The 24,922-nt window shown below is 50.4% G+C and overlaps 1 protein-coding gene across 1 annotated transcript in view; it reads right to left on the bottom strand.

The window, feature by feature from the left end:
* The window catches only part of UBE3C (ubiquitin protein ligase E3C), a 108,718-nt gene extending 85,550 nt beyond the window's left edge, over positions 1-23,168 (bottom strand). Inside the window, exons 1-2 of the mRNA XM_080819068.1 lie at positions 22,962-23,168; positions 2,706-2,759 (exon numbers count right to left, since the gene is read on the bottom strand). Of these exons, the coding sequence (XP_080675194.1) occupies positions 2,706-2,759; positions 22,962-23,027 (120 nt within the window). The 5' untranslated portion in view covers positions 23,028-23,168. The remainder of the gene's footprint in view (positions 1-2,705; positions 2,760-22,961) is intronic.
* Positions 23,169-24,922: the final 1,754 nt, after the last annotated feature.

The following is a 24,922-nucleotide window of genomic DNA, read 5'->3' as shown; positions in this document are numbered from 1 at the left end:
TTTTCATTTCTCTTGGGCATATGCGCAGGACTGGAATAACATTGGAGGAACAGCCAGACCGTTTTCCAAGTGGCTATACCATTTCACAATCCCACCAGCACAGTAAGCCTTATAACAACAGCTACAGTTTGAAATAGAAGAAGAATACAGACAACCCAAACATCAATTTTATTTTTATTTTTTAATTTTTTAAAAGACTTTATTTATTTATTTGACAGACAAGAGATCACAAGTAGGCAGAGAGGCAGGCAGAGAGAGAGAGAGGAGGAAGCAGGCTCCCTGCTGAGCAGAAAGCCCGATGCGGGACTCGATCCCAGGACCCTGAGATCATGACCTGAGCCGAAGGCAGAGGCTTTAACCCACTGAGCCACCCAGGTGCCCCCAAACATCAATTTTAAAAGTCACTTTTCTTATCTCAAAGCAGAAAACTCCAGTTTTGGTTAAGACTCTCTTAAAATTTTCAGTGACCTAGCAGAAATATTGATTCTTCACATCGTTATAACCAAAGCAGCTCCCACTGTTTAAAGCCTACTGTGCGCGGGCCCTAAGAGAGACACCGCACAATCATCCTCGACAACTACTCCTCCCGGTTTTACAATGCAGAAGCTGAAATCGCCACAAAGATAAAGTGATGCTGGAAGACGTATGAGAGTCAGAACTCAAAGCCAAGTGCGACACTAAGGCCCGCACCCATCCTACCCCACGACACCATTTCCTGTCTTCCAGGAATGTCACCTGCCAGGCTTGAAATGCACACGTGCACACACACAATCCTAGGATGGCAGAACACCAATCAGGTCATGCAAGTGTACTTTCTGAGGTTCAAGTGCTCACAGCAAAGGAACCCCTGAGCCTAAACCTAGTTTGGGAACCTTTTCATTACAATGATTCTAAGAGCACTTCATTAAAAACCTATATGGTCCCATGAGTTTTCAAAACATTTATTTTTATTCATTCAGTTGTTCACTGAGGAGGGAATCTTGGTAGCATCCCAGCCTTCTGGTTGGAACAGGGACCTAAAGGCTCCATTGTAAATGTACTGGAAACAGACTGACCCTGACAAGGACTGAAGAAGGGCTGCGAACCAGCTAAACCCTGTATTAGTTAAAGGTGATTTGTCCTTCTTCCTGTTGCCTGCCAAAAGAAAATGTAACGCTCTCCAAAAAGAGAGCTCTCTCGCTTTTTGTTTTACCGTATAAACTCACAGTATTCAACCAAAATAACCAGGCAAAAGACAAGAACTAAAAATCAAAAGGACAAACAACAGAAACAAACCCAGAGGTGATCCAAAACTGGAGTTTAAACGTTATCTTTAATAATCTATAATCATGTTCATGGAATTAAAAGACAAGAGAACTGGGAAATAAAACAATCAAAGACAATTCTAGAACTGAAATAAAATCTGAAGTTTAGAATTCAAAGGATATAGTAACAATTAGACACTGGTAAAGAGATAATCTGTAAATTAGAAGTTAGGTCAGAAGAAAATATCCACACTGAAGGAGAAATAATCAAAAGGATAAATATATGGAAGAGCACTGGAGAGATATATGACACGAGGCAAAGGTCAAATATGTACGTAATTTGAGTCCAAGAAGAAGAGGAGAGGAAGAATGGAACAGGAACACCACTCAAGGGATGACAGCTGAGCGCTTCCCAGAAAAGTTGGAAGACATCAGCCGACACTCCTTGTCGCGCGGTCACTTTCAACTGACAGCAGTTACACCACCCAGGGGACACGTGGAGGTAATTTTGGTCATTTCAACTGCAGAGGACAGCAAGAGCGCTGCACACCCTTCAGCATACAAGGTAAGCCCCCACAGCAAAGAGTAATCTAGTCCAAAAAGTCGGCAGTGCTGAGGCTGAGAGAGCCCACCTAAAACTCTTTGTATTTGCTGTTCCCCTCACCAAGAATGCTCTTCCTCCAGCTTCTTTTTCATCCTTCAGTTATCAGCTCAACTCTAACCAGCTCAGAGTCTCCTTCCCTGAACACCCTTCCCGGTCACCAGCACCCTGCCCCACTGCCCTCACAGCACTTGCATCCGTGTTCCAGAACCCAGCAAGAACATTATCCCTCTTATTCACTATCCATCCAGCCAGCAAGCAGAGCAGCACCTGGAATGCATCAAGCTCTCAATTAATATTGCTAAAGGAACAAATGAATGATCAGAAAACAAAACAGAAATCTGGAAAATATACCATAATTGACGATTAGTTAACAAAACAAGCAATGTTAAGAAACTGTCACCAGAGAGATGAAATGTAAAATAAAGAATGTATTAAACAAACAAAAAACAACAAATGTCACTAGCTCCATATGTTTATTTTCTACACAACTAATTAAGATATTTGCCTTCATAGTGAGTTTTCTTCTATTACTTGGCAAAACATGAACAAGATATACCAAGTCTTTCTAGATCTTCTGGAAACCATTATCGTAAGCAAGCAAGAGAATTTTATAAAAGCCTGCTTTCCCCTCTATTCTGGAAACTGCCCACTTAGTCTGTCTTTTCCACACTGGTTCCAGAATAAATTACTTATCATAAATCCAGACAATCCAGAAATGCTTCCAAAGTTTAATATACACAAAAATATGCATGTTATGTCACATATAACATATATCTATCTATACACATTACAACAGACTTATTTAAATGCTATGGAAAAATGCTTATTTAAAGAGACTATTATAAAACTGTTTTTACCTCTCTCTTTCTTCTTTCTTCCTGAGTACGATGTAAAAGAGAAGCCTTTTCTTCCTACACACAAAAAGAGAAAAGATAAAGAAGGCTTTAATTTCAAATTCTAATATATTCTCAAACAAAAGTTATAGAATGTCTTCACCGAAAAAGGATCCTAAAGATCATACAAACAATCTAATGCCGCCCCCCCGCCCCACTAGATCACAGACCTAATTAAAGTGAGTATTTCAGTAGTCTTCTAAGAACAAAATCTGATTTTTTTACACACACAAGAGAGTTCAAGTAAAACCGGGAATATCGGAATAATATCAGTGTATTATATCCATGCCAATACCCTGGTTGTGATTATCATAGTACAGTTTTATAAAACAGAACCCCCCCCCCCCCGGCGGGGGGAAAATCAGGCACTGTGAACACAGGATCTTTCTGTATTACTTCTAACAGCTGCACATGAGCCTATGATTATCTCAATAAAATATCTGATGAAAAAATTCAGTATTGTTACTGAATTTTTAAAAATTCTCTTTTTAGTAAAGGAGCCTGGGTGGCTCAGTGTGTTAAGCGACTGCCTTCGACTCAGGTCATGATCCCAGGGTCCTGGGATCGAGTCCTGTATACAGGCTCCTTGCTCGGCGGGGAGCCTGCTTCTCCCTCTCCTTCTGCCCACTACTCTGCCTGCTTGTGTTCTCTGTCATATAAATAAATAAAATCTTTTAAAAAATAAAATAAATAAAAACTAAACCTAGTTATTTAAAAAAAATTCTGTTTTCATCATAAAACTAAATTTTGAACAAAATTACTTGGTACATAGAAGGAACCGAAGTAATAAATAGGAAACTTAAACATTTCAAATAAAATAAAATAAAAATACTTAAAGATAATCCTCCTTCCCCCAGAAGGGCATTTTATTTTATTTTTTTAAAATTTTATTTTTAAAAAATTTTATTTTATTTATTTGACAGAGAAAGAAACAGTGAGAGAGGAACACAAGCAGGGGACGTGGGAGAGGGAGAAGCAAGCTTCTTGCTGAGTGGGGAGCCTGATGCAGGGGCTCGACCCCAGGACCCCGGAATCATGACCTGAGCTGAAGGCAGATGCCTAACAACCGAGTCCCCCAGGTTCCCCTGGGCATTTTATTTTTACAACTGTAATCCAAAATAAAATTAAAACTCTAAGCCATTATATATAAATCATTATAAAAATGAATAAACAGGGGCGCCTGGGTGGCTCAGTGGGTTGAGCCTCTGCCTTCAGCTCAGGTCACGGTCTCAGGGTCCTGGGATCGAGCCCCATGTCAGGCTCTCAGCTCAGCGGGGAGCCTGCTTCCCTTCCTCTCTCTCTGCCTGCCTCTGTGCCTCCCTGTGATCTCTCTCTGTAAAAAATAAATAAAATTTAAAAAAGAAAGAAAGAAAGAAAGAAATGGTAGCAGACCCAGGGTCTGAACTCAGAGGGCCTGGAGCTTACCCCACGAAGCAGTACGCTATCTACTTTGAGAAAGAACATCATTTCACATTTTGAGAAATTAAAAAAATTCCTTGCCTCCACGATACGCGAGTTATTTGGAAGATTACCAGAGCGGCGGGGACAGGGAGGCCGCAGAAAAACATTCCGACCTTCCAAATCTGACGAGAAGGCATGAGGAGCGGGTGGTGCCGAGAACCGGGAAGGCCAAGTGCGCCGCGAAAAGGCTGCGGCGGAAAGCCGGCCCCGCCCAGGAGGACGAGCGCGACAGAGCCCAGGAGGGCCGGCCACGCGCGCTGGAGGCGACCCGAAGCCCGGGGCAGAAGCAGGGCCCGCGCGCCGCAGCGACCCGCTCACAGACACTCCGAGAGCCGCGAAGGGCGGGATCCCGTCAGCGGGGGCCTCGTGGGTCCCGCAGCGCCGGGCGCCGGGGGCTTTATTCTGCGGGATTTTACGGGTGTATTTGACGGGGGGCGCGAGGGAGCCCACGCGGGCAGAGCCCGGCCCCGGGACCCTGGGATCGTGACCCGAGCCGAGGCCAGACGCCGAGCGACTGAGCGCCCGGGCCGGCAGCAGAGACGCGGGAGGCGCGTGAGGCGTCTGCTCCGGGGAGTTGGCCGCCGGCGGGAGAACCCGCAGCGCGCGGACCGGGGACCCACCCCGCCGCGGACCCCGTCCGGCCGCCGGCGAGGAGACGGGCGCCGTCCCCGCCCCGCGCAGAGGCCATGTGGGGAGAGAAGACGGACCCTGGCTCGGCGGCCGGAGAAGGCCCGGAAGCAAAGGCGCGTGGAAGGCGCCTCGGAGGGACGCGCTGGGCGGGAGGACAAGGTGGGGGAGGGGCCGCGGGGGGAGCGGGCGCCGCAGCGGGGGGGGGGGGGTGGGGGGGGGGAGCCTCGAGCCCGCGTCCGGCCGCAGGGGCGGGGGGAAGCCGGTAACCACCTCAGTCCCGAGTCGGCGCGGGGGGACGGGTAACGAGAGCAACAGCGGGTCGGCCGCGCCCGCAGCCTCAGCGCCTCCCGCGGCCTCAGCGCCTCCCGCGGCCTCAGCGCCTCCCGCGGCCTCAGCCCCTCCCCGCGCGCGGCTCCCGGGGCCGCCTCCGGGACACAGACGCCGGACGGGCTCCTGAAGGCGCCGCGCACCGGCTGCGAGGACCGGCTCTCGTCAGCGCTCGGTTCTGCCCCGCGGCCGCGTTTATGCCGGACCCACCGCGGCGCCCTGCTCCCGGCTCGGCGGCCCACGGGAGGCGCCCGGCGCTCTGAGGGGCAAGTCCGCACACAGCCTGCGCGCGGGAAGGCCAGCACGCGGCCGCCTCTGCCCACGGCCTGTCCCGCACCTTCCCCCGACGCTGCCTCCGCGCCGAGAACACGCAAGCGACACGAGCTCTGTCCGCGCGTGAACCGGCGAGCGACGGCACGGACGCCGCGGGCGGGCGAGGGGGCCCCGCGCAGGGAGGCGGCGGCCGGGCGGGGCGAGCCGGCAGCCCCGCGGGAAGACGCCCCGCGCCCCCCCTCCCCCCACAAGCCAAGTTCAAACCCCACAAGCGTCCACACGGCAGGGCCTGCGCTTCGGCGCTAACGGAGGCTGATCGAGGCCTGAACCGTTCCCGACAGAACCGAGTGTCTGCTCCAAGAGGACGACGCGTTTCACCTCAGTGCACCTGCAGGGAGGGAAGAGTAAGACTAACCCGAACTGTGTCTTTTCTCCTTCGACAAATTATAAATTGCTTCAGGATTACGGCCTCTGTCTGTCTTTATAATCCTGACACTTAGCACTGTGCCTCAGGGGATGATCGAAGGATTAAATTTAGAAAGGAAAAAGGTACAACCAGGAAACCCGAAGCTTGAAAGATTTTAAAGTTGAAAAAAAAAAAAGTCACGATAAGAGACGAAGGTAAAACCACTTCTCTACTGAGGCGGACATTAGGAAGACCTCCGTCCTCCCCCGAACCGTTAGTGCCGCCAAAATCAGAACACGGGCCAGACAAATCCTAAATCCAGCCCATAATTCCAATGTTCCAAACTGCCTCAGGAAGTCGACAAATAATTCAAAAGTGTTCTAAGAGCTGCTTCAAATCTCGTCGTGACCCTTATGGATGTTGCTGAGCCCAATTCCCAACTCCTCCCGGGAAGAGTGACTGCTGAGATGGGCAGGCCAGCTCCCCCAACCGCCAGGCTGCTCGTCTTGACACGCTAAACCCACCCCTGGAAAGAAGTCTGAGAAAGATCCTCGGAGCAAAATTCTGCCTGAGCCAGCAGAATAATCCGGAACGTAAGCCGAGCAGACACCAGCGGGGGTGTGACCGCGAAGCGGGGAAAGCAACCCCACCCTCTACGTATCCTGCAGTAACAGGGCACAGAGGACCGAAGGTCAAGGTGGGAACGAGGGAGGACCGCTATCCTGATGCACCCGGACAGAGGGAGGAGCCAGCAAGGGTGACTCGCAGGCGTGGAGTCCTCCCTCCCCTTCCCGACCAACACTGACGTCTCAGAGGCACACCCCTGCCCCCTTCACAAGGTTCACCACAGCCATACCACCTGGGCTGTTCTTCGCTTAATATCACTCTTTAAACTGAGTTTTAAAACTTTTTACTTTGAATTAATTTTAGACAAAGTTGGAGAAAGGATACAGTGAGTTTCCTCATCCCCTCTCTCTCTGACCCCACTGCCCCCTCCACAAGCAGAACACAACGAGCAAGAGCAAGAAATCAACAAGGGCGTGATGTTACAAACGAAACTATAGACTTTACTAGAAATGTGCCAATTTTTATACTAATGATCTTTGCCTGTTCTAGAATCCCATCCAGGATCCTACATTGCATTTAATTACTATTTCTTCCTACTCTGCACCAATCTGTAACAGTTCCTCCACCTTCGTCCTCTATACCCTGGACCCTGCTCCTTGATTTGGGTTTTTCCGATATTCTCCTATGACCGGAGTGAGGTTATGCCACGATGACAGTAGTGGACTTTAATGGATATGGTAAAATGTGTATCTGTGTCTCCATACTTAACATAAATGACCAAATGTATACACGAGAGAGGAGAAAAATCTCTTCTCACAGAATTCAGTTAGTAAATGCAGACGGAAAGAGGGGAGCAATCACTGAACACCTCACAGCGGTCAACGGTGCAGACACGCGCTACGACCAGTGGGCAGAGCTCGAAAACAGGATTCACCTGACCTCCACGTGCCACCTCAAGAGCTTTACCAACTACTCAGGGAAAGACAGTGAGTGCAGTGGGGGGCCCTGCACACACCAGGCGGGGGACCAGCAATCAGGCACAAGGACATTACACACCCCTACAGTGTTAGTCTCATAAGTACAAGGTACTCCTGAAAAGAAACACAATGAAAACAAAACTGCATTGTTACATTTTAAATTAAATTAAAAAATAAACACTGAATTACCAGAAAAACCTAACAAATTTATTTATGAAAAGCCCTATCGGAAACTAAGCCCCTCAAAGCAAAAGAACGGTTTATCATCACAGTAGAGGAGACCGGTGCTAGGTAAAGTTTAAGAGGAGGGTAAGTCTACAATTTTATTTTTTAATGTTGACATTGGAAAGCACAGAGAATACTAACATGTTTATTATTTACCAGGCAAAGGCTATCTGACAGAACTGGATTCTAGAAATGAATTCCTAACCAGAACACCAAGTGTGACTTTGGTTCAACAAACTTTAGTTTCGAGAAAGCCTCCAGGGCCCAATCTTCTGAACGTGTGCTTTTATTTAGTATTATTCTCCTGATGATTCTTTAAAAGGGGGGTCTGGCTTGCATCTATCCACTCACCAGGCTCCTGGAGGCCATCACTCTGAACTTTGTACATATGGCATTCAGAAGACTTTTTCTTTTTCTTTTTCTTTTTCTTTTTTTTTAAGATTTTATTTATTTATTTGACAGACAAAGATCACAAGTAGGCAGAGAGGCAGGCAGAGAGAGAGAGGGAAGCAGGCTCCCTAATGAGCAGAGAGCCTGATGCAGGACTCGATCCCAGGACCCCGGGACCACCACCTAAGCCGAAGACTGAGCCACCCAGGCGCCCCACAGAAGACTTTTTCGAGTTCTTCCCAATTCTTTCCGCCACAGTCAAAGTGTACTTCCCATGGCTTCCGTTAAAAAAAAGGTTTACGCCACAAAGACCTGACACTCCTCTTGACGTGACGACAGTGACGTGAGACCTTTCTGCTCTCAGTTCGGGAAGAAGCGGGTGCTTAGAGTCACTGCTCAGATCGTCCCAAAGCAGAGAAGTAAGTCACCCGGCACAGGCCGATGGACCGCCATCCTACTGGGGACTGGGGACCGCTCTTCAGCACCGGCGCCGAACGAGACCTGCCGTCTGGATAGGAAAGAGTCCAGTTTCCAGGGCTGGAACACGCTGGATCAAACCTCCTACTCAACCACCGTGGCGTCCCGTACCAACTCTGCTCTTCTCACAACATCACACCTTAAGTCTGCGTTAGTGTGTCACGAAGTCATCAACAGAATTTAAAGGGCTTCCTCTCGTCTGGGAGTTAGACAAGAAAGTCTTCGTGGACGTGTTTATGCAGCTCGCGGCCGGCAAACGGCGGAGGCCGTGCTGGTTTCAGAATGTCAGTGAGTGTCCGGCCGAGCGGCGGGCCGCACCCGCCTGGTCCTCCCTGGCAGGCCAGCGACCCGCCCGACTCGCTCACGAGGCTCAGCTAACTCACTGGACGAAGGAATCTCGTCAACTATGTTCTTTGTTTTGTTACTGATCACCACTCTGACTCATAACTTTTTGTGTATTTTGCCAATTAGCAGCTCTAGCCTTTGCAATTAAGCACAGTATCCCAGATGAAGTGTTCTCAACTTTTCATTTTAACTCCCCATCACATTCTGCACTGACTTCTGGGCTATTTAGAAATTGTTCCTGTTTGATCCCAAAAGTTGAACAGGTTGGGAGTGGTGTCCTATGGTTTCACAATGAAGCCTGAGCACGGTGGTTCCATGCTGAGGTCTGGCTCATAATGGGTCATAGGGTCTCTCTCAGCCAGTTCCTGAAAAACCATGGTTCAAAAATCTTTCTTTTTTTAAGATTTTATTTATTTATTTGACAGAGAGCCTGCGTGAGCACAAGCAGGGGGAGTGGGAGAGGAAGCAGGCTCCCACTGAACAGGGAGCCCAACATGGGGCTCGATCCCAAGACCTGAGCCAAAGGCAGACACTTAACTGAATGAGCGACCCGGGGGTCCCTCAAAAATCTTTATCATATTTGTTTGTGTTTCTGATGCAGGCTGTAAGTTTATAAGACTAAAAAGCTAGTTCCAGTGGGTTATTAATGTGGCCGTTATTATAAATGAAGACATTTATAATATGACATTTATAATATGTCTTATTATAAGATTATGATTTTCATAATCATAATTATCCTTAGTGCCTTAATTTCTAAGACAATCTTTACCTTCAGGCTTTAAAAATGACCTGTTTTCTGTTGTTGTAAAACTTAACGCATGCACATCAGACACAGCAGTCAGGTGGGAAAAACTAAGGCAGAGGCATGACCCTAATTTGCTATACCCATACCTACGTGTAGCTCCCACTAGTCGTCCATAATTATCAACTTCCAAAAGTGAAATTTCATTATGCTGCTAGAAAAAGAAACAAACCTACAACAGTGCCCGAGGAGAGTCAGTATACAGAAATGCACGCTAGCAACACCGACTGCATACACAGCCCCCATCGCAGACGCATGCATTCCCAGACTGCAGCCACCAAACGTTGCCGTGTCACTGGCAAGCCAGATTTACCACGAAGCTTCCGAACTCCAACCTCGTCATGAGCTAGCATTTCAGAGAAATCACAGGTTTGACTCCCCAGTTATCTGTTTCTATTGGACATTGAAACAAACACTGCTAAGTTTCTAAAATGCTCCTTCACATGCCACCTAAATCATCACACACTTTGGGACGAACAGTGGCCCATACTAACGGGCTGAAAAACATGAACAGATGAGTCAACGTCAGACAGTCTCTGGGAAGACTCACATGGAAACAGATTCAGCGCGTGATAAAGGAGGCATTTCAAATGTAAACAGGAAGTGTACTCTTCAATAAATATGAGAGGAAAAACTGTGTGACCTAAATAAACAAAAACATATCTCTAGTCTTCACATCAAGAGATCCCCAACTGACATAAGATTCATGTGTGCGTGCATGCGTGTACAAAGCACCGTAAAAATATGTGAAGACAATAGGAGAATTAAACATTCCCACGTGGACTATGACTTTCCCTAAGAAAGAAATATCACACATTAAGTCTTGTTACTATTTGCCATCAGTTACTTAAAAATAAATTTGAGGGGCACCTGGGTGGCTCAGTGGGTTAAAGCCTCTGCCTCTGGCTCAGGTCATGGTCTCAGGGTCCTGGGATAGAGCCCCACGTCGGGCTCTCTGCTCAGCAGGGAGCCTGCATTTCCCCCCCCCCCGCCCCCCGCCGCCTGCCTCTCTGCCTACTTGTGATCTGTCTGTCAAATAAATAAATAAAATCTTTTTTTTTTTTAAAGATTGTATTTATTTATTTGACAGACGGAGATTACAAATAGACAGAGAGGCAGGCAGAGAGAGGAAGGGAAGCAGGCTCCCTGCTGAGCAGAGAGCCCGATTCGGGGCTCGATCCCAAGACCCTGGGATCATGACCTGAACCGAAGGCAGAGGCTTTAACCCACTGAGCCACCCAGGTGCCCCAAATAAATAAATAAAATCTTAAAATAAAAATAAAAATAAATTTGAGTACATCAAAGTTAGAATTTTCTACACAGAACAATATAACACAGGCTAATAAAATGACAAAATGGGAATAAATAGTTGTAACACTGCAACGCCAATTGTTTGCAAAAGCTCTCCAAAATAATTTAAAGAGATCTACAATCAAATAGAAAAATTAGCAGAAGCTATACCCAGTGCAGAGGAAAATAACAATCTTTTAAACATAAGAACTTCATTTTTACTCATTTGAGGAAAGCATGCAATAGAAACACAATGAAATAGGCTTTTTAACCCGTTTGGCAAACAAACTCAGCATGCTGCGGGTTACAGAGGACAGCAGCTACTCCCGTTCGCTGAGAAAGCTGCCTTAGCAACCTAGAATCTATTACCATTCAAAATGTGCATAGCCTTTGACCTAGCACTTCTAGAAATTTAACCTTTACATATTAAAGGCACATATGCAAGGATTTGTACTGCAAAACGCCATTAAAATACACGACTGCTAAGTTACAAAATGTTCATCATGCCGACGACCACCAGCGTTTTCAGAGAATGCGGTCCCTCCACCCGCGCCGAACCGCAACCGTCTCCAGACGTTCTCGGGGGTAAGCACCGCGGTCTGTCTAATAGGCTCCCCCGGGTGCTCGTGCAACAGAAGGACAGACGCCTGACGACTCCGTGGGCACAGACTAGCCGAGAGGACAGGGAAGAACCTGGGACACAGCGTGGCTGTCGGGATCAGGGACAGAGAGGGACAGCTGGGGTGAAAGAGGGGGAGACGCGATAATTTTGCATCGTTACTTTCGATTGCCCCAATTACTGCCCCTGCCACGGAACGCTTCCCTCTTCTGGAATAACAAGCAAACGAAGCTATGGGAGAAGGTTTTAAAGGAGCTAAACGTGACCGAGAGTAAGTTCAAAATGGGGTGCCGAGAGGAAGAACAATGAACTACACCAAAGAACATTCGGATTTTGATTCTTCACAAGTTTTTGGTTCCAGTTTGTTACACGTACAACTGAAAACACTTCACGTTCTAAACTCCACAGGCCTAGATATGTTAGGAATTCTGAGGGCAGTTATGTGCCAGTTTCATAAACACACTCATCAGATGCTTTGAGAATAACTCAGCCTGCTCTCCGCAGATGTGCACGTGCTTTCAGGGCTCATCTCACCTCCACAGCTGGGACGTGCGTCTTCTCGTTGGTACGTAACAGGAGCCAATGACACCGAGCTTCTCTATCTGGCCTTTGAGCTCGAGGCCCATTATCTTATCTTCTCTGAAAATGAAATATGGCCAAACTTCAAAAATACCATCAACAAAGATGTTTTTTAATGGGAAAAAATGCTTTTCTTAAATGCAGATACATTTTGTAGGAACAAAATGAAGTTTTTAAAAGTGTAAGTCATATATAGTTTAAATTAGATTTCATTAACTATCAGAATAAAAAATATTAGTCACTGAAGTCAGAGTCCATTTATATGATATGACTGCCACACTCCAAATGCTCAAATGGGCTAACCATTTATAAAAAGAACATTAGCATGCTTATTAATATCTTGACTTCTAAAAACAACAAAGTTTCCTTCGTTTTGCTATTTGGGTTATCTTCCTTTAGCAATTTACTCCATTTAACAGTGTAAACAGAATAATCGGTCTCACACCTGTGTTGAGTCAGTATTTTCCCACTCATGCACTGACAAAACAAGAGCAGTTTGACACAATTCAAAGAATAATCAAGTAAGACACTTCCTTTTGAGTTAATTAAAATGTTAAATGTTACCAAAAGTATTATTTGTGAATAATACACCATCTATGATGTGGGTTTTTCCTAAGAACCTCCATGAAAATATAAGAGCACTTCATGCAACAAATATTTAAAGGTGCATCAACCGCAGTAACCGATGACTATCATATCCACGAAACCGAACGTGCAATATGACTCCTAATTCTAAACATACATAGAAAAAGACTAGAAAAAAATTTACCCACGTATTAGCAGTGTTTTATTTTTAAATGGAGGGTGGGGTTCCAAAGAGGTAGTTTTTCTTCATTTCAGTATATTTTAAATGTTCTACAATAAACATTATAATTAGAAAAGAACTCACTTTAAAATTCTGAAAGACCTTCTTTTCTTACATAAGAGCTGGATGGTAAATATGGCACCATTTTAATAGCAAAACCCTGGAAATAACCTACACATACACATGCAGACACGCAGACAGACACACACATAAACAGGAAAGAGGTTCCACGACACAAACCACGTAGGGCAATGTTGTGCACCTGTGGAAACAGAACTACCAAGACCGAAAGAGTCATCGCTAAGACACAATGCCTAGGAGAAGAACAGTGTCGCTCACTTTTACTGAAGAAGTGAGGGGGCATGTTTGTTTATGTTTAGACTAGTTTTGAACAGACACTGAAGAAACTGGTCCTCATGGAGAAATCCGGAATCTCGGTGAGAGGAAGGTGTCATTATAAGCTCTTTAGATGGATTTCACTTTTCACAATTTTTTTCAATTAAAAAAAGTTAATATTGTTTCAAAGGCCCCAGCCTGGAGACTGGAAATGGAAACATTATTAAAGCGAGGAAGATGAGTAGTAATTCAGTCTGACTTTCTCATTATCAAGAATTACGACTTTCATATTACAAGATGTGAAACAGAGAAGCCCAGAGAAGATGAGCAACTCCATCGCCGTTGGTAATGGAGACAAACATTTCTTCCGGTTTCCACTGCACTTTCTACAATTTCACGTTTTATAGTAAGGATGTGATATGAATCGTGCTGCTTGCCAAGCACTAGAGTTTACTCAAGTTCCTTCAGAACATTAGAGCATTAAAGCTTCATCGTAAGGAAAATTAGTTCAAAAAGAAGTAGGATTGTCTCAGGGCCCCCTTCTCAGTGACTGCAGGCCGCATTCTACAACTTCCCCTGCAGCCGAAGGCGGGCGTGAGCAAAGCGGGAGGCGGACGCAAGACGCGAAGGCCGCACGACACCGCCGAGCAACGCGGAGGACAGACCAGGGCTCCGGAGCCCTGTAGTTTTCACTTAAGTTCTGGACTCGCTGGGCTCTGATCTCTCCCTCAGAAAGATGTGGCAGGAAGTGCACATGCCTCCAGGAGCCACGGAGAAATGAGAGGGCACAAGCCAAATGCCCCGCGGGAGGACAAAGACGGAGGACGGCCACAGATGTCACTGTGATCGGGAAAGGGAGAAAAGGGACTCCCTGGAGACAAACACGTCCTCAGGGTCTGACAGCAAGGCGAGAATGTGCAGGCAGCACTTACGGCCCCACCCCGGAAGAGACATCAGTACAATTTCTCCTAGAAAACAAAGCGCATCTAAAACCTTTACAAAGTGCATACTGTGACCAAGCAATGCAACTTCTTCAATTTGTCCTAAAAAATAATGATCAATTGTTGGCTCTAAAGATGTTACTCACAATAAAGAAATCCTAAAATCCAAAAACAAAGCATAAACATACACTTTATACAAAGTTCATGCAATGAGCATGTATAGTTAATTTTTAAAAACTGAACAAAATTTTAATTTTATTTTTTTAAAAGATTTTTATTTATTTATTTGACAGACAGAGATCACAAGTAGGCAGAGAGACTGACAGAGAGGAAGAGAAGCAGGCTCCCCGCTGAGCAGAGAGCCCCACGCAGGGCTCAATCTACCTGAGCCGAAGGCAGAGGCTTAACCCACTGAGCTACCCAGGTGCCCTCGCTTTTTTTTTTTTTTTTAAAGATTTTATTTATTCATTTGACAGACAGAGATCACAACCAGGCAGAGAGGCAGGCAGAGAGAGAGGAGGAAACAGGCTCCCTGCTGAGCAGAGAGCCCAACGCGGGACTGGATCCCAGGACCCTGGGATCATGACCTGAGCCAAAGGCAGAGGCTTTAACCCACTGAGATACCGAGGTGCCCCCAGAATTTTAATTTTAGAAAACAGACTGAATGACTTGACTCAGCTTTGGGATAATACAGAGTCAGATACAAGATAGAGAGGAATGGCTAGAGCAAAAAAAAAAAAAAAAAAAAAAAAGCCTCAGAATCAAGCCCCATACAAAGGCACGGGGTCCTCCCATGAGCCCAACTCTCGCACACCGCCTCCGCTCATTCCCTCGGGGATGAGTGCTGTCTGACAGGCACACAGGGACATCCGTGCGGGCTTTCTGACTGCACGCCCCTTTTCTGCTCTTTCTGTAAATGCCGCATCCCTCAGAGTTCTGTCCCTCTGTCTCAGAGGGACACCTGCCCGAGGATCCCGGTGCGTCTCACGGCTTCAGTCACCAACGGATGGACCCTGGGCTCTACCCAGAGGTCCCGACCAGCATGTGCTGAACGTCCCCAAACACCTCACGTTGCACAGGCCCCCGGAACAGAACATCGTCTTGGTTCCTGGAGTCACCGTCCACTCTGGTAATCCCAAACACCCAAGGTGACCCTCTCGCGGCAGAACTCCTCAATTCTGCCTCCTCAACGGCCCTTGAACTCCCCTCCACCCAGAGCCCACCGCTTTGCTCTGGGCCCTCGCTACTCTGCTGCAAACTTTGGCTGCCTCTCGCCTGGTTTCCAGCACCTGTGCTGCCCCACACTCCCATCTCCCAAAACCTCACTTCACTGCGCAGAGTCCTTCACTGGCTCACCAAGGTGCCTGGATGTGCTGAGTGTGAGCCCCAGAACCCTTTATGATCTGGCCCCCAACGGCCTCTCCCCAGCCTTCTCTTCTCCTACCCTGACCCAGCCCCGCTGAACAGTGTGCAGGGATTACCACCCCCTCCGAGGCCGGACTCCTCTCTCCACGCAGGCCCATCTCACTGACGGCAACGATACTCACATATAAACAGCAGCGAGAAAGCCAGCCCGGCACCCAGAAGCCTATGGCACTAACCTTACGCATACCACTTGCCTGGGATTCTGGAAACAGGACACAGGACCAGAAGAAAAGGAAAACAAGCCTCCTCCTCTCACCCCGGTAGTGGACTGTCCGAATGCTTCCCCTAGCCAAAAACGTACCATGATAGTCTCCTACTTCACTCACCTCTCCTCCACGTCCACACATCTGCCTCCTGCCCTACAGCTGTCACGTTGACAACCCAAAGACACTCATCGCCAAATTATCTATTCCCCCCGGCCCTACTATAGATCCCGTCTTCTCCCCAAGGGTGGTCGGACTGAAGAGGTAAACGACCTAAGTAAAGTCAAATTGCTGCAAATAAAGGACATCTGTGTAAGTTTCCAAGGCACAGAGCTACAAAGTTGTCTCCAAGTCAACTAGGTTTCATCAAAATGTCTACTGAAAAATTATTCGGTTGACACTTTTTGCTTTGCAACTGTTTCATTATTTCCGTAATAGTCACACAGTTAATAACTACTGACTCAATGTAGTAGGAGAAAAGGAAAGCAGTAATATTGAAATCTTAATAGGTTAAGACTGAAAAACAACATACATAAGTCATGTAGGATTAGCATTTACAACTTAGCTAAAACTGATACCCCTTCTGTGGTAGCTTTAGAATATTTTCACAAATTCAGGAGCACCTGGGGGGCTCAGTCGGTTGAGGCTCCGACTCTTGATTTCAGCTGAGGTCATGAACACAGGGTCGTGCGATCCAGTCCTGTGTCAGCCTCTGCACTCAATGGGGAGTCTGCTTGGGATTCTCCCTTCCCCTCTGCGCCTCCCCCTGCTGTGCACAGGCACGCACTCTCTCTCTCTCACAATAAATAAAATACATTTTTTAAAAAAGAATATTCCCACAAATTCTTTGATGTTGCTTCCCTTTAAGACATGCAGCTTGACCCTCTCACCTTGTGTGGACTGGACGGACAAAGAGAACAGGACGAGTGTGCACGGGACCTTCAGGACTGCCTCGCACAGGCACGCCGCTTCCTCTGCGTCATGAGGACACTAGCAGCCCTCAGGAGCGCGCAGGCGGCGGGAAGCTGACTCCCCCCCACGCCCCAGCACTAACTTCCAGGTACGGGGACCAGGGAGCCCGCTGTGGGTCCTGCGGCTCAGTCCAAGCTTTAGGCTCCTGACCCTCTCTGAGATCCTGAGCCGCCAGCACCGCCCGGCTGCTCTCAGACACCCGCCCCACAAAGCTGAGACGACGAGAAGGTACTGCTTCAAGCCACTGTCACACTGGAATAGAGAACATGTCCTTCGTTTCCCAGAGACTCAGAAAGTGGTAAAGTAGATCTCATGACTGTCTTGTTTTGTTTTTAAAGATTTTTAGTAACCTCTACACCCAACGTGGTGCTCGAACTTACAACCGTGAGATCAAAGTCGCATAACTGGGTGCCTGGGGGGCTCAGTTGGTGAAGCGTCTGCCTTCGGCTCAGGTCATGATCCTGGGGTCCTGGGATCGAGCCCCACATCGGGCTCCTTGCTCAGTGGGGAGTCTGCCTCTACCCCACTCATGCTCTCTCAGAAGAACAGAAATCATTAAACAAACAAACACAAAGTCACATGCTCTCCTGAGTGAGCCAGCCAGACACCCCAATGTCACGACTATTTATTTTTTTAAATTTTTTTTAAAGATTTTCTTTATTTATTTGACAGAGGGAGATCACAAGTAGGCAGAGAAGCAGGCAGAGAGAGAGAGGAGGAAGCAGGCTCCCCACTGAGCAAAGAGCCCGACACGGGGCTGGATCCCAGGACCCTGGGATCACGACCTGAGCTGAAAGCAGAGGCCTTAACCCACTGAGCCACCCAGGCGCCCCACGACTGTTTAGATTACTGTCATTTAAATGCTCACTGCAGCACTGTTTTGTAATCTACTATTTCCATAAACAATGAATCATTTTAATAAATACAACATTAAAGCACACATATTAATAAGCAAACATTGCGGCCACATTAATGGTTGTATAGTGTTCCATTACGTTGTTACATGACCATTTGCTTAACAAATTTCCTATTGTTAGACATTTACGTTGTTTTAAGTTTTTAATATGGTGAATATCACCATAATCATCATTTTTTCCCAAACATCTTTCCTATGCACCTGTCAAATTAGTTCCTTAGGATGGATTTCTAAAAGTAGAACTACTGGATTAGAGGCGATGTACCTTGTTGAGATTTCTGAAGCTAAACGGTACCCCCCACCCCCGCCAAGTAGGTTGTGCCGATCTACCTGAAAAGGCCTGTCTTTAACCTGCTTACCACGGAACACAAGGGGCTATATGGAGACAAGCCAACAGAGTAAGTTCCCGCTCCCGCCTTCCTGTTGACAGTGTAAGTAAAGGAAAACGTGAAGAGGCCGAAGCTGGAGAGCAGGAACGGGTAGAACCAGCTACTCTTACGGTGGCATAAAATAAAGGTCACTGCCAAAGAATAAGATGTCCAACTTTCAAACTCCATCTGCATTCGCTAAATTACAAGAATAAAAGGAAAGTCCCCGGAGAGAACTCCCTCCTGCTTCTGCAAGAAATTCTTCTGCGGCTCCTGTGTGCTCTTGTGACACCTCCTATGTGCCCCCTTAGCTAAGAGACTCAGTGGGCAAGGAGGTCCCTAGGCTTTAAAAGCAGCCGAAGTGTGCCCAGCCGGGCAGGGACTGGTGAAGCAAGCTAGGTACCTGGGGGACAAGACGTAAGGAGCTGCCTGTGGTGCTGCCGCAGGGCCAGCCTTGAGAGTGAGGCCGCCCAGAGCCCTGCGGTTGTCCAAGCTGAGTGAGAGCCTCCTAAAACTTCTGTGCCCGGGCCGCCTCGCTTACCTCACGCCAGGCCCTGATTACAAGTACAAGGGGAACGACACACAAGTCTCAGCCCTTCTCTTCGGCCTGATCTCCCTAAGAGCCAGATCAAGAATTCCTGACCTCACCTGCTATGGGGAACTACAATTTTTTGGCCCCATATATGAAGCCTACCAACAGTTATGTTCAAGAGAACGGAAGTGGTACTGCTAAATGAAACGGTGATGTAATAATACCAGTCCTGACAATAAATTAACATAAATTTGATCTCAGAAAAATGTTTACTTAATGACAGAGCCACAAGAGTTTTATTTTCCACTGCAATATACATAGAGTAGCGTGACAACATATACCAAGTGCCAACTTAAAAAAAAACAAACAAGGAAAGGTGCCTCATGGCTCAGTAGGTTAAGCATCCAACTGGATCTGAGCTCAGGTCTTGATCTCAGGGTTGTGAGTTCAAGACCTCCGTTGGGTTCCACACTGGGCATGGAGACCACTTTAAAAAAATTAATTTAAGGGGCGCCTGGGTGGCTCCGTGGGTTAAACCTCTGCCTTCAGCTCAGGTCATGATCCCAGGGTCCTGGGGTGGAGGTCCCCATCGGGCTTCTTGCTCAGCAGGGTGTCTGCTTCTCCCTCTGACTGCTGCTCCCCCTGCTTGTGTCCATGCGCTTGCGCTCTCTCTCTCTGCCAAATAAATAAATAAAATCCTAAAAAAGATTAACTTTTACATAACCACATGCATTTCTTCCCTGTAAATCTCAAAAAATTTCTCTCTTCTGCTCACACCTAATTCTTCCCATTGGCCTTCCCCAACACTCTGAGAGCTCCACAACTCCTCCCTCCCCTACCTGCTCCTTCCCCAGTCTATAACTTGCTCAACTTTCTCCCATCCCTCCCCCCAAAAACAAAACCTTCCTTAGCCCCTGAATGTAACCTTCTTCAAGTCCTTTTCAAAAAAAAATCTAGCCACTTTTTGACTTCCCATTCACTCCCTGATGTACTGCAATCTGACTTACAAGTCCTATGACCCTGGACTATTATCCCCATAAAGTCATGCAGGCTTCATACTTGTTAGTGTTTCCTCACTGCACCCCTGCAGCACCTGGCACTGTGGTCTCCTCCCCCTCCCCACCCCAGCCCCACACCACGTATGATTCTTTCCTAAGTATTCTCCTCACTTATTAGATGTTATAATGCCCCACAAGCCACACCCCATCCCAAACTCCAGGCCTTCCCCTCGGACTTCTATCCTGAGTCACATATCTGACAGCAGCTACCACATCCGCACACCTAGCTCAGATGTCCCTCATTTCACACACGTACAATCAACAGCCTGCTACACATCTCTGCCTATGTCCACAGAAACCTAGACATTCCATTCAGCAACCACTTGCCCCTCTTGGAGAATCCACTTCCTACCACTCACACAACTAGACTGCTCTATTTGTACCAAAGGTTCCAACCCCCATCCCAGACTCAGCTCATCGGGTGGGAAGCTGACCCAGACCAATCGGATTTCCTCTCCTGAGAAAGGGAATTGCGGTCCGACAGTCTCGGTTGGACACCTCAACTAGGAAATCATACACTGCCAAGGTCATGTGCAAGGACAAGGGAGAAAGCCAAGAATGGAGACAGTGTAGCCCAAGGAGAAAAACCAAGAGTAACCACCTTGGTGCTGATGCCTTGGTATCTGGGTGTGTTGCTGTCCGCACATTCTTTGAGACACCATTAAATTCTTCCCATACGCTTTCCCCCTACTAAGCAACTTTCAGTGGATTTCTATACTTGTAATCGAATGGCACCTAAGATATTCTTCTCTGCACTACAAGAAAGGAAATAAAAATACTGTCCATGAACTATGCCATGCCGCCAAGATGTACCCTGGTAACAGAAATACTAAAAGAAGGAAACTGTGTGACTTAGAATCAGTGGAACCCAGTATGTACTTGACTCCATGTACACCCTTCCACCACCTAGAATGCCCTTCTTGTTTCCCACCAACCCTAACTCTGCATCCTTCAAGACTAAGCCCCAACCAACTCTACCCTTTTCTGGACCAGCCCCAACAGAAATCCAGAACATGGTAACTACTCTCTACTGTTATTTGACTTCTAATTGTTTAAATCTTAACTCTCCAACAAGACCATAATGAGGGCATGGAATTTTCCTTATTATGTTTCAGATGCTACACAGAGCCTTTACCAATAAACATGAAAAAGTCATTTAATTTAGAAAAAGAAAAGATGTATTCAAAAAGTGGCACTATTCAGTGTTCCACCAAGCTCAAGAAAGAAGGGAATGTTACAAATAATTTAATACATGAAAGAAAACCATTATAACCTTTTACCTTTTAAATGAGGGGAAAGAATTACATCGTAGCTTAAGAGAATTAAGCAAATATTCATTTGTCGGTGTTCAACAATTCTGCCAGGAAACAAAACTAAAACTATAACTACAATGAAACTACACCCCCACCAGAATTGCCAAAATTAAGGACCAACAATAAGAAATGTTGAAAGGAAGTGAGGCCACCCACACCCTCAGACACTGCAGGTGTGCGCACTAGAGCGAAGTGTGTGTATGACCCAGCACATGAGCGGGTGTGCGCCCTCAAGAAGACACCATAAAAACAGATCACACAATGCGATAAAACGAATGGACTCCACCTCTCGGACCCCCAACGCAGGAACAAACTGTACGTGACTCCATCACATGAAGCTCAACATGCAGAGCTAAGGTACAGTAACAGAGATCACACAGCAATCATCTCGGGGAGAAGGAAGACTGAATAGAAGGGAGCAGGAGGGAGCCTATGGAATGCTGGGAGTGTTACTTGATTGGCGGCGGTGGTCACGACGGTGCAGTCGTTGGTAAAAATCCTCCCATCTGAACCCGCATTTGATTCCTCACCCCGATTCCAGGCCAGAGCACCCATTCCCAGCCACTGTGTGTTAAGTACTGTTGGCTCCTGAGTGTTGCCTTCCCAGGATAACTGCCCTCAGTCAAGGGCCAGCAGTGTCACAGTCCCACTGTCACCCCAGGGGTGGCCTGCAGCCATAGACCAACTGATGGGGGGGAGGGCGGGTTTACAAAATTCTAGCCCCCTTAGCTCAAGAAGGGACGGTTCTGTGATGCCAGCCATGGTCGCGAGTTCTTGGTGGGACTGGGCCGCAGCTAGACTCCAAGCAAGAAGACCCCTTTTTCCCTGCCCCCTCCGCCCCAATGTCATGTGCACCAAGGTCACCTCCTCAAGCTCTTCTAGGGACATGACCTAAGACACATACACCTGTTCAGGCTAAACTTCAACCAAAGAAAAGAAAAGAAACATTGTTGCGCACGGCTGAACGGCAAGACGTGCCACCTCCCCGCAGTTCGGATCAACAGGTAAGAGCTTCTTCTCCGCGCGGAGCGGTGCTGCCCGTCGAGGCCACAGCACGCGGGCCGCGCAGGCGGGGCGCTCCGGTTCCGGGCGGAAGCCGCGAGGGGCAGCCGCGAGGAGCGGCACGGACTCTGCGGCGGAGACCGGCCAGCAGCCCGCTGTGCGCATGGGCAGCACTCGTGGGCCCCCCTCACCTCACCTGTCCGCTGCACCCGCGGGGACGGCCGGGGGCACCTGCGGGGTTCGCGGCGGCCCGGCCGACCTCGGGCGCACTCTCCGGCCGGCCGCCTGCAGCCAACCGCTCGCGCGCACCCCAAGGCCCGACGACGACCAGGGGGTCTGCCCGCTCCGTGCCGCTCCGTGCCGGGGTCGCCGCCGGGACCGAGGAGCGCACCGCAGCCCCCAGCACGAAGCCAACAGGACGCCGCTCCGGGGACCGAGCGTCCGCCGAGGACCCCGCGCCCACCCGGTCGTGCACCTCACGAGCCGCGCCGGCCAGCGAGCGAAGAGGAGCGCCCCGCGCCGGAGAGACCCGTAAACGCCGACGGAGCAGGCCCACCGCACGCTTCCGAACTCGCGGGGCGCGCAGGGCGCGTCTTTTGGCCTCGACTCCCAGGCGGACAGAAGCAGCCGCGAGCCAGGCCGGCGTCGGGGCGAGCGCACGGGGCACCGCGGCCGGGACAGCGGCCCCCGGGCGCGCGGCGGCGCGAGGGACGGAGCAGCGATCCCGGGAGGAAGGCGGCCCGGGGAACCCGCGGTGTCCGGGGAGCCGGGAGCGTGGCCTGGCGGCGCCGGGTTCCCACGCGCGTCCTGCCCCGCAGCGGGGCCGCGGACACCGCCCGCCGCGCAGACCCGGCCCGGGGTGCGGCCGCAGGAAGGGCAGCGGCCCGGCCCGCAGGCCCCTCCGCCCGCAGCCCCGCCCGCAGGGCAGCCCCCGCCCGGCCGCCCCCCGGAGCCGCAGACCCGCGCACAGGCCGCGCTCACCTTCCTGCTGGCGCCTCCGAGGGACACCTTGGGCCTGGTCTTGAAATCCCCTTCGAAGCTGAACATCTTTACCGCTTATCCCATCTGGGAGGAGCCCCGACCCTGACAGCCGCGGGGCGGGCGGGGCGGGCTCCCGGGGGAGGGGTCTCCGCGGGGAGGGGTCGGCCCGGGGGAGGGGTCTCCGCGGGCAGGACGGGCCGCGCCGGGGGGCGACCCCGAGCCCCAGCCCGCCCTGAGTTGGGGGGGGGAGGCGGCACACAGCGGGGGCGGCTCCTCCTCACCTCCCCCCTCATCCACGCCTCCCCACTGCTCCGGCCGAGGCCGAGGGCGCCGGCAGGGCCGCGGACCCCGCACTTGCACCGGGAGCAGCCGCCGGGAGGAAAGATGGCCGCCGGCCGGGGCTGGCGTGCGCGGTCCCGCCTGCGCGCGCGCGCCCGACGCCGACGCCGACGCCCCGGCCCTGCATCCCGCCGGCCGCCAGCCTGCGCGCGCCCGCCATCGACGCCGCGGCGCTCCCCGAGCCCTCCAGCGTGCGCGCGCCCGTCGCCGACGCGCCGGAGCGTGGGAAGGCCCGGCGGTGACCCGGCTCTGCGGCGGGGCGGGGCGGGAGCGCCGGCACCTGCGCGCCGGAGCTAGGCGCGCGCGTGCGCAGTCCCGGGGCGCGGGCCGGCCGCGGTCGGGGCGGGGAGAGGCCGGGCGTGTCGGGTCCCGGGCCCCCCCGCGCGACCCGTGCGCACGTCGTGGGATCCAGAGCGCGCCGCCCCCGCACTCGGACTGTGTCCCGCACTCGCGGCCGGAGCCCAGACCCCGCAGGCCGCGCTCGCCGGAGCGCGCGGACTCTGCCCTGAGCGCCCGGCACCGCGGAGCGCCCCGGCCCGGCCTGGCGCCCCCGGCCGGCCGCGCGCCGCTGCTCGTGCGCCGGAGACCCGGGGCCGGGACTGCGCTCCGCGGCCTCCCGCCCTCGTCCTCGGCGCGCCTCGGGGGCCCGCAGCTTCGGGGGCGCCGGGCCCTGGGCTCCCGCACCCGCCCTGCTGCGGTCGGGCCGCGCGGCCTTCGTCCGCTGGGTGTGTCCCGCGTCGCGGCGGGCCGGGGCGGCGGCGGGAGGCTCTGCTCCCCGCACGTCCCCGCGTGGCCGCCCGCTTCTCTGGCCTCGCGGTCCGCCCGGGCCGCCGCCGTGCCGGGTTTCCGGGCCCGCGGCGCCGAGGACTTAGCGCTCTGCCCGTGCGCGGGGGGGAAACCGCAATCGCAGGCCCCCGGAGGGTTTCCGAAGATGCTCCGAAAGCGCTTCCAGGGGGAAAGGTTCGGGTCTCGCGGGGCCGGGTGTAAAGCGGTATAACGGGCTCCGGCTGCCCGTGACCAGCTTCGGAGGTGACCGCTCACGCCCACGCGTGTCATTCGTGCCCCGTCCCTTAACCCCGCTCCCGTGATCGTGAAGCGAACCCTAGACGTCCCCTCCTGATCTGTCCGTGTGTACCTCCTAAAAGCGGGGGGGTTTACGTTTGAAGACACAACGTTGTCATTGTCGCCCTACGAAAGCCGGCAAGAGATTTCAAGGAGAAGCCGGGGATGGAAGATGCCCCAGCACGGGCGCTGCTGGTCCTAGGGCCGAACGCGGTGGGATGTGATTCCTTCCGGGTCGTGTCCTGCTTCCTCCTCCAGACCGCAGCTCGCCTAGGGGCCTGCTGTCGTGGACAACGGGCCCGCGAATACTTGCACGTGAAATCGATGATTTCTAAAAGGCGGTGGGGAAAGGTAGGTTAAAATCACATAAAAGCCATTAGAACCGCTAAAATGCAACATAGTGACAGCACCAAATGCTGGCCGGGAGGTGGAGAAACTCAGCCTTCCCTATGTGGAATGTTACAGCCATTCTGGAAACGAGTTTGGTCATTCCTTGTTCTAAAAAAAAAATGAGACCGAACACTTACCAGATGGCCCAGGACTTGCATTCCTGGACATTA

This window comes from Martes martes, assembly GCF_963455335.1.
Source record: "Martes martes genome assembly, chromosome: 11".
NCBI classification, from domain to species: Eukaryota; Metazoa; Chordata; class Mammalia; order Carnivora; family Mustelidae; genus Martes; species Martes martes.
This window is presented reverse-complemented; position numbering and strand designations above follow the sequence as displayed.